At 37.4% G+C, this 17,113-nt stretch overlaps 3 protein-coding genes across 4 annotated transcripts; 1 reads left to right on the top strand and 2 right to left on the bottom strand.

Annotated features, from left to right (window-relative positions):
* The first annotated feature begins 167 nt into the window (after window positions 1-167).
* mRpL15 (mitochondrial ribosomal protein L15) lies at window positions 168-1,265 on the top strand. Its single transcript, XM_065307754.1, has 3 exons — window positions 168-303; window positions 358-515; window positions 573-1,265. The coding sequence occupies exons 1-3, from the start codon at window positions 205-207 to the stop codon at window positions 1,198-1,200; spliced, it is 885 nt and encodes a 294-aa protein (XP_065163826.1). The 5' UTR covers window positions 168-204; the 3' UTR covers window positions 1,201-1,265.
* On the bottom strand, window positions 1,175-2,794 carry LOC135795924 (replication factor C subunit 4). Its single transcript, XM_065307753.1, has 6 exons — window positions 2,569-2,794; window positions 2,241-2,516; window positions 1,960-2,178; window positions 1,729-1,903; window positions 1,474-1,671; window positions 1,175-1,361 (listed from the first exon to the last, which is right to left on the bottom strand). The coding sequence occupies exons 1-6, from the start codon at window positions 2,679-2,681 to the stop codon at window positions 1,257-1,259; spliced, it is 1,086 nt and encodes a 361-aa protein (XP_065163825.1). The 5' UTR covers window positions 2,682-2,794; the 3' UTR covers window positions 1,175-1,256.
* A 169-nt stretch (window positions 2,795-2,963) lies between these two features.
* Lrch (Leucine-rich-repeats and calponin homology domain protein) lies at window positions 2,964-17,089 on the bottom strand. Of its 2 annotated transcripts, none has more exons than XM_065307741.1 (10): window positions 16,756-17,089; window positions 7,928-8,124; window positions 7,544-7,861; window positions 7,016-7,476; window positions 6,651-6,740; window positions 6,114-6,493; window positions 5,836-6,050; window positions 5,629-5,766; window positions 5,487-5,564; window positions 2,964-4,131 (listed from the first exon to the last, which is right to left on the bottom strand). In XM_065307741.1, the coding sequence occupies exons 1-10, from the start codon at window positions 16,928-16,930 to the stop codon at window positions 3,997-3,999; spliced, it is 2,187 nt and encodes a 728-aa protein (XP_065163813.1). In that variant the 5' UTR covers window positions 16,931-17,089; the 3' UTR covers window positions 2,964-3,996. The 2 variants fall into 2 exon arrangements, with proteins under 2 accessions (XP_065163813.1, XP_065163812.1); XM_065307740.1 differs by lacking the exon at window positions 2,964-4,131 and adding an exon at window positions 4,225-5,392.
* Between the last annotated feature and the right edge of the window lie 24 nt (window positions 17,090-17,113).

Raw genomic sequence — 17,113 nt, forward strand, 5'->3', positions numbered from 1 at the left:
CGTCTGCTAACTACGTACTTCGACTTGTTTCAACTGTTGTGTGTTCATGTATCGTTGTTGCTCGAGTTGAGTATGTGCTGTTGCGTGGGGGTTTCGATATTATTCTCGGTCTAACCTATCTGACGTCGGAATTTTGTGAGGTTGGAACACATTTTAACAATATTTTCATTTGGAATTGAATTATCTGAGCGGAAAACACATAAAATGGGCAGCAAGAACATAACAGACAAAGCCTTAAATATTCTACGTATCCTGCCACGTGTTTCCTTGGCTAATATCCGAGATAACCCCGGTTCAAAAAAAGTAAGTCCCTTTTTACAATTTCTACCTAAACTATAACTTATTTGTTATTAAAAGTGCCAAAAACGTGGACGAGGGCAACACGGTGGTGACAAACATGGTTCAGGCAATAAAGGGTCCGGTCAGCGTCAAAACTACATGCGTCTGGGTTATGAAACTGGAAACAATCCATTCTACCTTAGATTTCCACAAGAACCATACTACAAAGGCCATCAGTAAGATTATTCACATCAAAAGTTAGCCATAAACTAATTATTTCTAATATTTTATAGTTTAAGGAGACAATATCCACCTCTAAGTCTAGAAAAACTTCAATTGTTAATTGATACAAACCGAATTGACACCACAAAACCAATTGATCTAGTCTCACTAATAAACACAGGCTTATACAAGATGAATCCAGATGAGAAACACTTTGGTGTCAACCTCACTGATGAGGGTGCAGATCAGTTCAAGTCAAAGATCAACATTGAGGTGCAATGGGCCACAGATTTAGTAATTGCAGCTGTAGAGAAAGCCGGTGGGACTATCACAACCGCTTATTATGATCCACATAGCCTACAGGCAATGTGCAACACCAAACATTTCTTCCAAAGAGGAACACCAATCCCGAAAAGGATGATACCACCGCCAGATGCAATTGAATATTACACAGATGCATCAAAGCGTGGATATCTAGCTGATCCCGAGAAAGTCTCGAAGGAAAGATTCGCGTTAGCACAAAAGTACGGTTATGTTTTGCCCCGGATCGAGGACGATAAGGATTATGACATGTTATGCACAAGGAAGGACCCGCGTCAGATATTCTTCGGTTTGAATCCCGGCTGGGTTGTAAATCTACGGGATAAAGTCATTCTTAAACCAAAAGACGATGAAGTCTTAGCATATTATAATTCGTAGTTGGTATTCGTATTGAAATCATGTAGAAAATGCATCATTAAAATGTAATAAATAAGTTACTTCGATGTTGTTTTCATTTTGAGCGCTTTCATTACCGTTATCCCCAGATCTAATAATTGGACGTATTCGGAGCCGCCATCTTGTAATCTGAATGAAATCAACTGCAATGCAAATTGTTATTTGATTTTTTGTTAATACGAATTTTGTTTTTGCTCTCACGCTCATAAAATAAGGTAAACTATGAAATAATTCATTAAAAACAGCAAAACTTACCCCTAATTGTTGCCCAATACAAGCCTTTTGTTTATCATCCAACTTATTTGATTTAATCATATATTCGTTGAATTGTTCCAGGAAAGTACTGGATGAATACGCCTGATACAACATTTTCTCAATATATTTCCGAAGTTCATTGTAATCCGTAGATGCGCAAGCCTTCATAAAATTATCGACCCATTCTTTTGGAATAACCTAAACAATTTTATCCCATATATTAATTATTATCACAATATTAAAAAATAAACTTACACCAGTGACTTCATAAACATGATCAATCTTAATCGGTGAATATTGTCCGGTTAGTTTGGCACAACTTTGAAGGCAAGTAATAGCTCGTCGCATGTCACCGCCAGAGGTCTCCACCAAAGTATTAAGAGATTCGTCGTTACACTCAACTTTTTCTTCAGTACAAATAAATTTTAATCTTAAAAAATGCATTTTAAAATTAAATACGTGTTGTTTTAGTTAAATCAAACAAACCTTTCATAGATCATAGATTCCTGTAATGGTTTAAACCTGAAGATGGTGCATCTTGATGTCAGAGGCTCTATAATCCTCGAAACGTAGTTACAAATCAAACAGAAACGCGTCGTTAACGTTTGTTTCTCCATTGTACGACGCAACGCGGCTTGAGCTGCGTTTGTCATTGAATCAGCTTCATCCAAGATGACAATTTTAAATGGCGGACATGGTTTTCCACTAATATTAGTAGATATATTAATTGTTTAAAGAATTTGATACAATTAACTTTAAAAACTTACTCTGGTCTTGTACCACTTGCAGTAATCTGTGAAAAAGTCTTAACTTTTTCTCTAATAACTTGAATTCCTCTCTCATCTGAAGCATTCAGCTCCAAGATCCTTTGGCGATACATATCACCGAATAATTGATGTGCCGCTGCTAGAATTGTACTGGTTTTACCTGTGCCAGGAGGACCATAGAATAAAAGATTGGGCAAATCTGCTCCTGACATGCATTGCTGCAGCACTGCAACTGCATCACTTTGTTCCACAACGTCGGCAACTGTCTTCGGTCGACTAGAAACAGTTTATTTACAGCATTTATAACATTAAAGTAAGAAAAACTTACTATTTTTCAACCCATGGGACTGGTGCTTTTTTAGTTGTTGATTTCTTCGTTGATGAACCTGACGCACCGGCAGAATCAGCGGATAATTTACCTGATTTTAAAAAGGCATTCATTTTGTTTATATTTACACACTTAATTACGCATTAACACTAAAGTTTATAACAAAAAACACGAAACAAAACGAGCCTGAGTATATCAACTGATATGTTGATTGTAACCTACAAAGTTCCGGGAAAATTTTACCGCGTATTTTACAACAGGTTCAAATAAGGAACAAAGTTGGTTGCCTACCACACCAATTTCCTTTCGAAATTGCCATTAAATATTTGTTTCGTGAAATCATTTACTCTTATTAATAATAATAATGCTTGGATGAGAGGTATTTTTCTCTAACGTTTACGAAATAAAAATTAAATTTAATATGCATATGACATGACTAGAAAATCAAACGCAGTGGCGATCAGTTCGCAACGCGTTGTTTCCGTATGGTATAATTTAATTATAATATACAAACGTTATTATGTACTGGATAAATCGTTAAATTAATAATTTGATAATTAAGTCTCGGAACTATCAAAAGCCCAGGCACACACCTGCGCGGTCACACAACTCGTGAACGTGTAATTAAATTCGTAATCGTACAATTGTAGTGTTTAAACACGAATAAGAAATCGAATAATGGACGCATTACTATAAATGTCAATTCAATTGTTTTACACCGTTTTACACTACATTGTATTTACAAAACGGCCAAGAATTCCTAGAATTTATTACTTTTACTTTAAATTTAAAGTCGATTTCAAGTCTTTCATTCCATTTGTTGATCCATTCCAACACAGATTCTAAAATATGACGATTGTATGCGAAAAATGTTGAAAATCTTTGGCACAAACTGCAAAATTTTGTCTTATTGTCAATCAGACTTGGTTTCTGTTTGAATCACGCTTGCAAAACGAACTAATTCTGATATGTCTACACCAAACACAACTTAATACAATTTAACAATGTAAATCCATCAGTTGTCTAACTATAGGCCAATTGTTCATTGTTTTGTTCACTTGTTACACATTTGATTATGATTACATTGAGCTTTAGTCACAATTCGTTTGTCATGGTCAATGAACATGAACACAAAACATGTCTTAAAAGAAACACCTTCGATCGAGAGCGTCTTCGAGCTGGTCCAGAGCCTCAACTCTTTTCATAAGTACCAATTTACACTTACAGATGGCGTAACGTGCCTTAAGTTTACTGTAAATGTAAACTAAAGTGAACTTTTAAAAACGAGGACGTTTATATATAATAACTACATATAGAGGAAAGGCTACGAGGGTACTAGGAAAAGATCTCCAACGAGAGATCCAATAAATAAATAATTTGTTTTGTTGAAAATCAGGGAGAGAAAAGGTGAGAGAGCGTTGTGAAAATTTAAGTCGCCGTGGCAGCCGAGGCGGAATGTTGCGGCGATTTTGGCGAATGAAACCGCACCAGTTCGATGACAGTGATCGCCACCTGCACGACACCGCGACCTTCCAACACATCCGATGAGCAACACACCATATTCTGTAACAAAACATTAGGTTAACTTTTAAGGTTATATTTCTGAATGCATACAGTACATTGGGTTCACTAATCGTAATAATAAACACACCCAAGTAAAGCAATAAATACAACCTTGTTTTCATATTTTGTACAAACAATTCAAAAAGAAACGTAAAATAAAACAAACCTTAAGTACTACGAAAATATTTTAAGTAAATTGTACTTAGCTATAAAATAAATGCAGAAAAACCCAACAAATTCACAGTTTTAGAACAAAATTTATGCATGATAATGAAAATAATCGAATTGAAAAGCCCAGTAACGAATTTGTTGAGTTTGCAATATGTAATAATTAATAATTCTTAATCGCTAATAAGTTGTAAACGTTTGTTGTAAATATTTGGAACATTTTTGGAAGATGCATTGAAATTGATGTTGGTATTATTCTAATACTGTTTGTTAATCATAGAAAGCACTACAAATGCCACCTTTAGCCTACTTGTTATTAATCCTTATAGAATCTAGTAATGTGATTGTGTTGTTTGTTCATTTGTTGTAAAAATGACTAGAAAATAACAATACTTCAGATACTTTTCATCGTTTGGCGTTGTTGTAATATTCAATTGTTATTCGTACTTTGTTAGCGCCTGTGAGTTAGGCTAATTTTTACTTTTAAATAGCTACGCGCAAAAATAGTTGCATATCTTCTGTTATTTCATATCAATTCCATCGATTTCAAGTTTAACTTCATTAATACTAAAAAAAGCTGCAATAATACTTGTTGCTACTGATTCTTTCTGCGTTAGGATATTACGAAAGAATCTAATACTAAGCGTTTCGTGTATAAATATTAATATAGGCACTCAATTGTTTCAATTGATCACAAGTATGTTGATATTATGTGTTGTTTTGTTTTAATCTCATTGTTAGTCTAGAATACCTAATAAAGCACCTTCGTTTCTCTTTTTTCGAATAAATATTGGAATGTGGCTGCGAGAAAATAGAGTAGTTATATAAACTATTCAAGTTCAGGGTGTGTGTATAGAAACACCATCATAATAAACGCAAATAAAATTAAAGCGAGCGAAGCGCAATGGTCGCCGAGCGTAATAACGGCGGGAATCTGCTCGGATGGCGGCTGCAACGTCGACTGTAGTTGTGGTTGTTCGTGCAGGAAGCAGCGGCGCTCGATGGCACCGAGCGCCTCGACGGTCGCCACCAGTCTGGGCAGGCCGCGTCCGGCCAGCGCTTCGGTAACGTCTACACTATTGCACAGGTGCTCCTGCAACCAACCACAACCACAGTCTCACCCCATCACTAATTTCCAAACAGGTAAACAAAGAAAAACAACGGAAAGAAAATGGATGCGCACTCACCTCGTCCACGCCGATTTTGCGGCACGCCTCAAGGAAGTTATCGACGTTACGTCTGCATCGTGCCATTGTTAATTTAGGCTAAAATAAATTACAATCACACATAAAATCAACTGTAAATTTGGTTAAATTTATTAAAACTTACAACAGCAGGAGATGGAACGTGTATGGTTGCAACCGACCGCGGGCGAATCTGATTTGCCAAGTGACAGAGTACAACGCCATCTGTTAATGCTGGTGCTAAATCAGCAGGCAGCGCCATTTTTAATCGCGCTTCCAAAATCTAAACAAAATGAAACACAAACAATAAAAACAATGCAAATATTTAAATTAGATCTTTAAGTGTACTTACAGTACGTAGTTGATTAATCAAATCAGTTTCCTCACGAGCTTTATCAATCTCCCGTCGCATTGTAAACGTAATTCTGTCCTTTTGCGCAAGCGCCTCGCCATTACTCCACGGCATGGTTCTGCTCGGTTTGAACCCGTTGCTTCGCACACGAGGACTGCCCGGTTTCGAATTCGAGCAGCCATTTGTAATTGGCACATTATCATGTGTCATTATTCCTAACAATCACAAGAAAAACAAATTTAAAACTAAGTTTTTTCTTAAAAAAAAAGTAAAATTACCTGAGGTAGCTTTCACCGGTGAACTCGGTTTGACATAATCACAAATATATTTCTTATTGTTGTCCAATCCATTGCCGTTGATGTGCGGGTTGCCTGGCGAAGTCTGCGGAGAGGCATAAATAGTATTACAAAGACGCGACGGTTGCACTTTCTGTACTGGTTTCTTGCTGCCCGAAGTATCGTCGAAAATATGTTTCGGACTACTCAGCACGGCGTTTAATGGTGTGGGATCCGACTTGGATGTAGCAAGCGTTGTTCGCGTGGGTTGATGTGTAGGCGTATTGGGTTCAGTTTTATAACCTTGTTCGTCCGCATCTTTCGGCCGGTAGATGGAGCCGATATCATGGGCGCGTTGTTGTCGCAAAGCTTCCTTATACTCTCTAAAGTAGAGAAACAAATTGAATTGTTTTACTTATCACAAGCAACATAATACAACAAATTGATGTTTTGTTCATGTAAATCACTTATAAAACAATATGTAATGACATTGTTAAATTGATTTACTTTGGGTGTGTTAAAATGTCACATAAAACCTACCGATAAGTTTGTATTTGATGCAAAGGCCTGTTTTTATCGTCGATGCCGTTACCATTCGTTATATTGTCATGGCACGGACTTAATCTCGCACTGAAACAATAAAATCGGTTAAAATATGTGAAATTTTCACAAAAACATAAAAAATCTCTGATAAATCGCAAAAACCCACACGAATTTAACATAAAACCACAAAAACCAACAAAAGTACCAGTTTTTGATTTCATCAAAACAACTTCCTCGCAAAATTGACAACCACCATAATCAAAAATAAAATAGTTTGCATAAAATAAATAATTTTAATTCTGAAAACAATAAAAACTCATAATTTCTATAAATAAGACGTGAAATGATGTTCAAACACCTACCTTGAATTAGTTTCCTTATCTATCCTATCTCTCTTATCACAAACATCCTGTTCGCTTCCAGCAACGAACGTACTCTCTTCATACGAACCATCCGGCCCCGGTGAGATCGTCGATGGCGTCGATGTACTCGAGCCATTCATATCCGCCAGGCGATTCATCACCGGCGTGGACGCCGACCAGTGTTTATCCATCTCACTGGTCAACTCCTGCGACCATCGCTTATCATCGCTGCTCGTGCTATAGCCGCTGTCGACGTTCGCGCGCTTATGCTTCAGTCTTTCGGGGATGTGTGTCGGCGGCACCGGTGTACTAGACGCTGATGTCGCATTCGACGAGCCTACTGACCGTCTGCCAGGCCGGCGACTCAACGTACCATTCAAATTCGATGTTATTTTGTGTCCCAAACGAATCGCTTCATTCTCCAGGTGTTTGAAGATGTGAATACGACCGCGTTTACACAACTAAACAATTTATAATTATATTTATTGTAATAAATAATTTATATTAAAATATTAAATTAATACTTACACTAGCTGGTGGTAGCGTAAGTGGATTATCATCGACATAAAACTCAATAAGACTGTCCATATCACGCATCTCGAGCGGTAGGCAACCGATGCGATTCGCCCGCAGGTCCAGCCTGACGAGCTGCAAGTAGGTAATCTCGATCGGCACGCAGAGCAACTGATTCGAGCGCAGAATCAACGACTGCAATTCAGTCAGCTCGCCAAGCCGCGGTGGTAGATGCGTGAGTTGATTGCAAGAGGCGTCCAACTCTGTCAGTCGATACATTCGACATAACTCGTCCGGTAGCGATGTTAACCGATTGTTAGATACCAAAAGAATCTATAAAAACAATACAAAACGCATTCAATAACAACCAATACGTGTATAACTGGTTGCCTAACATACCTGTATAGGTAACTGACAGATTTCTCGCGGTAGCGATGTTAACTGGTTACGGCTGAGATCCAAATAGTTGAGGCACTGCAAACTGCCGACGGTGTCTGGAATATATCGAATTGTGTTGTGGTAGCATTGCAGGCGCTCCAGGAAGTAGAAGCTGGTCACTTCCTCGGGGAGTTCACTGAATCGGTTCTTGGATAAATCTGCACCAGACAAATAAACACCGAATGTATTTACGACATGTATAATTGGTTGCATATTGAAAGTTAGGCAACGTTTGTAACTTGTTATACAACATTTTCGAAGAACCACAACTTTCCTAAGCAATCCACTCTGGAAGTGTTTGTACATACATCTTGTGACGACTATAAAGAAGTCGTAATCGCTGCGTTCGGTTGATTGAACCCATAAATCGGTTTTTTTATTCTTATCCTCGCGAGCGGCGCACACACAACAACCCGGCGCTAATCTTCGCGCACAGCAAACATTTCTTACAATTTCCTCCACGACGCTTAAAAATTCATTACGGCTTCTTGTCGCAGGTAATGATTTAACCAGAAGCAAGTTACTAAACAATTTACTAGTAGTAAATTACCATCAATTACTATTTCTTTATTTTTAGGATTTCACTTTGACATTTGTGAAACCTTTCCAAGGTTGTTTCAACGCAGGAAGCACAAGGAAGAGCGGAGAAACAGATAGCCGTGTGCCACTGTGGTTTGACATTAAAACTCCACCGAGTATATAATTATTTAGGTCAGAGAGCGCGATATTGATATGAAAAAGGTAAAAATAGTAAACGCAATAAACGTAATGTCGTCGAAGGGGCGCTTCGTGATGACCTTTTCAACTTTAATACAAAATCCACGCGCAGAAATAAAATTCAAGGTAGTAGGATGTTGATGATGATGAAACGTGACTTCCTTTCAATCACATTAAAGGAAATCGAATGAGAAACGCGCCTGGAAATTTAATCCTCCATTATACGCCTACACATTCACATCAAACATCAAATATATATCAAGACCAAGTAAAAATATAAAATATATGCAACCATCACGACAATATCGCAATATTAACCTCAAAACGTAATTTTAGTTGCCTATATATAACTTTCCGCATGACTTGCAACTGCACGTGTGATTCATGCCGTAATAATGCGCGCATGCACTCACATTCAAGAGAATAAACTTCTCTTATTTTACGAGGGGTCACACTTTCATATTCTGCGCCGACGACTTGATTGGTACAATTTGATGACAGAGCTGGGCATGTAGAGTAAGCAAGGTTAGTAACTCCAGGCGTATTGATCGCTATTTTCGTCCCCGATTCTTTTTCCAAGAGGGTTCCTGCCGAAAGACCGACCCTTTTCGAGTCTGGAATAGTTTTTGCACTCGCAGCGCAAGTTTAGGATAATACTTGCGTGCGGATCGTAAAAACCGACAAACGCACATGACTATAACCATAAAATGATCAAATTTGACATGATAACATTATTATACGATGAGGAATATCGACTAAACATGAAGAGACTCATATCTAAAGAGATTGATATCAGAAAATGTCAACAACTTCATTAAAACTCATAAAAACTAAAATTTGAATATATTTTGGGAAAATTTAATAATAGAATAGAAAATAGGAATTTATTGAGTTGGTAGCTGCGATATTAAAAGAAAATTCGGAAATTCATGAAGATATAAATAAGAACAATCAACTCAACACTGACGTCACTTCCTCTATGTGACCAATCAGACGCAGGTAGAGATAACACCCATAGGCAACCCAATTTGCAAGTTCTTGCGACAAAATTTTGTTTTCGAGTAATAAATGTCTACTTTTCAAAAAAATTTAAGTCAATATTGATGTAACGATCAATTTCAAGTATAAAAAACACAAATTTTAGTCTAAAATTTAACTTTTCAAGAATTAAACTAACAATTTCTGTGAAAATATCACATTTCCCTGCATAATAAGGCCACTTTTCCAAAAGCACTCACTTTTAACCCTGACATTAATGTTAAAATTAGCTCTAAATTCTCCTCTAGTGTTAATTTTTGCCCCGTTTCGTATGCATCCTACTATCCAACTTGCAGATTACATGGCGTGTGCAATCATGAAGGCACTTCATTAATCATTATATCACCAAGCTGCGGCGCTGGTCGCACGAGGTCCGCGCTGTCAGTGTCTAAATTTAGATTCAGCGTTGGTATCATGCGCCAGCGACTAACGGTACTCCCTCGTACGAATACACAAGAGTTGCATCCGAATCGAAATGAAAAGGCGACATGACACAATAAACCCGAGCCACAAACGAGCCAAAAACTAGAAAAAGTCATTCAACTGAAATCTGAAATCTCTCTGCGTTGTAGATATTTATATTGGTATGAATTTACGATAATGGCCGATGAACACGTCATGCAATTACGAAACGGTTTTAAAAGTCGACAAACAATCCGCAATCAAATCGAATGCGAAGCGTAATAATCCGAAATATTCAATAACACGCCAAAAGCAATAACAATGTTTCATTCAATATGTGTACGATTATTGTTTACGAGTATAATGTATAATGTAGCAATGAGTAAGTATGATTTCATTTCGAACGTGATTGTGAGTGCGCATTGTGTAATGATATAGTAAAATACGAATAGGAACGAATCAAGGTGAGTCAAGTATTAATTCAATTTGATAATCATATTATAACGTCATAAATGAAGAAAAATAGAAAGTTTTCTGCGTCACAAAGATTTTTAAGACAACTTTCTGATAATTATCTTTTTAAAAATAAAAAATAAATGTAAAGTGTAAAGTCTTCAAGAAGTGGAGACCGAAGACGTGTTGAAATTGGTTTTGCGTGACCCGATTCAACGTTGTTGAAGTTAAAAAAAAAGCTCAAGAGTTGTGAGTGTGTAAGAAGGAAAAACAAAAGACGTAAGAACCAAGAAGTGGCCAGACGCGGACACGTCCGACGCGCCAAACGGCCCCCGGACAGGATGATATCTTTACGCGCTTCCTGTCTGAGTGCCTAAGTTCGCATGACTCCGACTCCGGCACGACCGCGACGACGTCCTGCTTTGCATACGAGTACAGTAATACCAGGTTAGAACTGCACTTTAGTAAAACTAACCACAACCACATCACATCAGAAAGTGGAAATGCAGACATGGGACGCAAATTGTGGTAAAATAACGAAATAATTTGTAAAAGTTATAAATTACGCAGTTTTTCATGATCTTAGAAACATTTTTGGTATTTAGTCAACGGAGAAATGAATTTTCGTGAATAAAAATTTTAGATTTATTACTCCCAAGCGATTAGTTGCAAACTCTAAGGATATTCACCACCAAAATATCTCTTTTAATCTTGGGAATAGGAAGATAAGAGATAAAAATGTAATTTACATTAGAAAACTATAAAAACTTACAGTTTATTGCTAAAGTTACAAAAGTTTTACGCAAACTTTTAAGAAAATGATATTTTTATGTCTTTTCATATTCATCGCATCTTTTAGTTCACGTTTTCTTGCGTTTCTATGAAATTTTACTCCAAAATCTACCTAAAAACTAATGTAAATCAAGAAAATACTCAAATTTGAACCCAAGAGTATCTTGACTTAATACAATTCACCAGACTGAAAGCTCAACTCCAACTCCTCATCATGCTTTTGCATATAAACAAAGGATGTAAACCCAAAGTGACAGGAAAACGAACAAAGCAGAAACAATAGAAGAAAAAACAATCGCGGCGCAAGCTCCACAAACATGAGAAGATACATAATACACACTTTAACACACATTGCACGCTATACATCCACATAGTTACACCTTATTCCTGGAAGTATGCTTTAATTCCACACGACACAAAACAAAAGAAATAAAATTTTATCATTGTGAAGACAAGACAACTAATAACACCTTATTAAAATAATGACGAGATAACAGAAAGCTCAATCAATATGCCATTAAATTTAATCATTCAGTGAACATAAAACGTTACCCTTTATTAATTACGTCAAATTTTTCACGGCTGATTACCTCAAAGGTTTAGCTATTAGTAATCCCTTCCCGGAGGTTTTATTTAATCAGTTGCATGTTTACTCCACTACGCTGCTCACTAATGATAAGATAATACCACGAGATAAAATGAAGTACGATGCACTAAGCCTAGAAAAGAGTTTTGCGCGATTATCCAGCGAGTTTATCGACATTTAATGCGGTGTTAAGAGCGGAGGCGGAAAAGTTTCAAGGGCCCTACAATGCACATGTGTTGTTGGCATCGTCTGCCGCCGCCACGCTGTGCCGGGCGTTTATCGATTGCGTCTCGCCGTCTTCATTCATACTCAAACAGCGTGCGCGGGTGTATATTCGACGGGGAATCACCGAATGAAATGAATTTCAACCAAACATAAAAAGAGAAAACTAAATTAACAAATCGGGATGTGATATGATTCCTATTCCAGACAAGTCAAATAAAATCGTGGTCTTTTTGAGCTGGGAACCACGTGTCTGCGTCTGCCGCCGCCAGGCATACACGATGAAAGCGAAACGTGGAATGAGTAACACAGCGCCGTAATCCTGACCACTCTGACCGGATTTTGCTTTGAATACTAAAACCTAACCAAACACACATGCAGTAAAACAAAAAATCAAATGTTTTTAGTTTTACACTCGTGTTTCCTGCCATTCCTGCTATTACTTGAGTTTTGTTTAGGTTAGGATGCACATAAAATTGTATAAGCGTATTAGTATATTAGCGTGACGATGCCGGGCATTATTTCTCCCCTAAATGTATACAACATCGACTAGTATTGGTCTGCAGTCTTTTCCCGTTGTTATTCCTGCACTCGTGCCAGACTCTCGTGTCGGGTGCGGTTGGTTGTGCGTTGATAGATTACCAAACCGACTGCAGTGGCGGACTCCTGCCCTCTTTTTTTCATCATCTCTCAAACATTTTGGGCATTCAGCCATCGGGGAAATGAATCTGCACGAACAGCAGCATGTACTAAGCTAAAATTTCAGACTTACTACTCCCAAGCGAGTAGTAGCAAACTGGGAGAATATTCACCACCAAAATGACTGTTTTAACCTTGAGAGAAGCAAGATAAGAGAAGATAAAACATAAAAATATAATTTACATTAGAAAGCTGTAAAGTTTCATTTTATTTGAAAAGTTTTGAAAGTTCTTGTAAAACTTTTAAGTAAATTATATTTTATGCGTTTTCAAATTCATCGCATCTTTTAGTTCACCTGTTCCCTGCATTTTATTAAATCTACCTGCTCTCCCGACCTTTTTATGTAATGATGTTTTGTGTGGTTAATGCCTGACGTCTGTGCTTAATCTCCTCAATCTTTAACCACCCCAGAAGCAAAAAAATGAAACAAAATTCAAAGAAATTCCAACCTGAAGAAAGAGATCGCTGTTCTTCCGTCTATTTTAGCTTTTCCGGTCATGACAGCTTTACCTTCATTTCGGTTAATCATCTCTGTCAACTTTAACGACTGCATTTTTCAACATTTCAGTTTAGTTTAATGCGACTGAGTTAAAAATACCAAAATGCTCGTATTGATTATACAATTAACCGAAATGCATATTAATAGAATTTACTGTAAAGTTCATTTGAGATTATAGAGAATACAGTGTATTGTGTTGTATTTTGTAGCATATTAAACACAACGCTTGCTGCTATGATTGCTCGTCTAACAGCAGGCTGGGGAATAATGATTTTCGTAATTTGTTTCATTAGCTTCGGGTAATTACGAGGCGTTAGTCACGTTGGGCGCTTGGGTATTACTACAATATTTACTACGGTTATGGTTACACACACCAACCAATGACTAGTAATTTTTTAACTGCCAGGCGCACGTTTAGTAAATGATAATGAACGAAATGTGTAAAAATCTGACTTTACGGTTTAATGTCAACTAAATTATTCAAATCATTCATGGGAAACACCGCACAATAGTCAATCACACCCAAAACTAAAGTTATAACGTGGCCAATAAACACAATATTTACTATGGTTAAATATTATATAAAGTATCAAGTGCGCTAAACTCTACTTTAACAACGTTTAACGTTTTAGTTTTTTTAGTTTTTCTATTTGAACTTTTACTGCACCGTAGAGTTTTGCACATGCGCAAGTTCCACCCCGTGACTAAAGTACTTTATTCACGACTTTGGCTGTCCGTGATTAAAGTACCACTTTCCGTGTCTCAAAAAAGTGGAAGTAGGAAAAATAATTTGTAATACATTTAGTGCGGTGTTATTATGATGATGTTATTCTTGTAAAACTGCATCACGCTATCATGTAGCTACGTTGCATGTTGCACTCTGATAGAAAAACACATATCATGCGATGTTTACTAAAATTACCTCGAAATGTTCAAGCTCCAGTTATTTTTAGCTCGTTTTCAACTCGAGTACACTTCGTGTGCTATCTCCACTACTTCACTATTTGTAGTACCTACGTATAATAATGATGCAAAAAATGACAACAACAAAATTAAAACAAAAACACAAAATATAAAAAATAAACTGATGTATTATTTATGTGTTGTTTTCTGCACGCTGCTCACTCGGAAATATGAATAAATATGTCGCATTAGTGATGTTAGCCAACGCGCTAAAAATGGAACATGACCAGACAAGATGCGATATTTTCCTCTTGTTAATAGAAAACAGCAGCGCACAGAGCGTAATAACATCCTGATGAATTAAAAATGATCATAAATTTAACACAATGTGTATATTACTTAATAAAACTAGCAGTGCGCAATAAATTTCGATTTAAGCCCTAAAAACACTCAGGGAGATTTAAAACTTAGGCAAACGAGCAGAAATGTTGTAAATTTAGTTTGAAAGTTGCCAGTTTTGAAAAAGGGTAGCAGGTGCATTGACACGCCATCCAACAACGTGTAAACTGTTAACTAGAAAACCACCGATGTGCATGCTGCACAAGCAGACGCTGACACGCGAAGGGCGTTTACCCTTATGGAGTGAAACGGGCAACATGCAAAGAAAACCGGTGAAATTACAGCCATAAAACCTAAATATTCATTAGACGTTGTAATTAGGATTAAGTAAAAAATGAATTATACGTTTACTTTCAACGTTTCTCTTAGTTTTTTTTTGTGTTAATTTTGTTTCGTATTTAGAATAAAACCATAAACAAGTTCATGGACTTATAAATTAAACTGTAAGACGTCTTGATTAGCGCTAGCTGCAATGTGTGTACAATGTGATGAAATAAATACTTTCAAGTGTGAGAAAAACTCAGCAGACCTTGCAGATTGCTGCAATTAGCTACTTTTTCTGAATGCTTATTTTTTCTTTCTACTGCAACCAGAAAAAAGCTAAAAATACGATTTATAAAGAAAAAAACACAAATTTTCGTGATTATTTTGTTTGACGTCAATTAAACTACAATCAACTTATTTACCGCAGTAGCCAATTCTTGATATGATATAAATTAGTTAACCGCAAGCGTTGCTACTTGAAAATGTTTGAAATCTGCATCTGTTTGGATTTTAAAACGATGACTCACTGACCGCCAGTTTGTCGTTTGTTTTCACTCAGTTTTCTCGCCAGCGGCGCCCGCGGAGCCTTGGCGACAATATTTATAGAACGTAGAATGTGTGCGCGCAAAACATTTAATTTTCTTAATCATTTTATTCGTAACACATGTCAACTTAAAAAAAATAGATTTAAGAAAAAATTTAATCTGTAGTGGCAAATTGGCGTTCCCAGAATACATTCTCATGTACATGTATCCTACAAGACCAAAGTCTAATTGCTATATAATTGAACGTTGCGGAAAACTCAAGAATAGCTCCAAACAACCGCAAGAAATGCATGCAACGTGCTTGAACTTTGTATTTGTATCAAGTACAAGCAAAAAGCCACAAGGAACGAGGAATCTTCATCCTCTCGGAAATGCATAAAATTATTTCCAGCTTGCAAGCAAAACTTTCCTTCTTTTTTTTGTTACTAGCAAAGCTGTAGGAGTGAAAAATGTTTGTAAATTTAGATTCAAGTTGATTCAAGATACGCGCGTGGCGTGGCGTAGGAATAAATGGAAAAGCAACCACAATACTTAAACGAAAGCGACATTTGTATTCCAAGAATTTTCTTTCTATTACGCGTCGTAAACTATCTCGCTGATTATTCCAGACAATGCTTGTGTCTATTCAAAGCACAAGAATGGCGCATGAGGCATGCGCACGGATCGTAAACGTTGATAAAGTCATTCATTCGCGATTCACATTTGTTCCCGAACGACTTCTCCGTATATTCCCACTTGGCACTTCCTCGATTTCATTGATTTCACTATCGTTCGTTTGTTTGGGCGCAATTAACGCGCCCACGAACAAAAAGCAGATGCATTTCCATTGAGAAATTAGAGATGAAAGAGCCAACAAAAGTATCAAGTGTCTTAAGGCATTGAACTAACAGCTGAACACGCGTTACGACTTTTTTACGCCTCTGCAGTTTATTGTTCCGCGTTGAAAGCAACTTTGATTTTGGTTTTTAACAATTGAATAGTGTAATTGTAACCATGGCAACATGCGTAGTTGTCAACATTCCGACATTTTGTTTGTGTGATAAATAAAACAAACGTTGTTTTCAACCCACGTCTATGACAAATTGCTGAAAAGCAATGTGGAGCAATGTATACAAATGATAACGATGAAGATAACCCATTCCCGCATCCTGTTTTCTTGTGATATCGAAATTTTATCACAATTTCATTGAGTTCATCTTTTCGATATGAATATATGAAGATGGCGTTCTGTTTGTTTTCGGTGTGCATTTGTTTTGTTTTGTAAACTCACCAGCAATGACTGTGTCGCTGAGATTGTACTTGAGGCCGGCTTTCGGGAAGTCCTTCAGCTTGCGATTGCTGAGCTTCAGCTCGCCGCTCTGGTTGGCGTCTTCGAGAATGCGCTCCAGCGAGCGCGTCAACTGATTCTGCAGGTGTCCGCTCGTGTTCGTCGCGAGCACGGCCATGTTGCATGTTCACCGTGCGTGGACCACGACCGGCGCCAAACCAAACAGTCCGCACACACCGAGCGTGTGTGTGCGATTCACTTGAGCAAGGAACGGATGGACGCTCCTTCCTGCCAAGCGCGAACGCTTGCAAACACGCACAATAACGAACTAATCGGCGGCGCGAGCAGAGCGCAAGGCGAG

Source organism: Atheta coriaria, unplaced genomic scaffold (genome assembly GCF_025399875.1).
Source record: "Atheta coriaria isolate IRGN ID8LTWV9N9 unplaced genomic scaffold, Caltech_Dcor_3.1 hic_scaffold_7_pilon, whole genome shotgun sequence".
In the NCBI taxonomy this organism is placed as follows: Eukaryota; Metazoa; Arthropoda; class Insecta; order Coleoptera; family Staphylinidae; genus Dalotia; species Dalotia coriaria.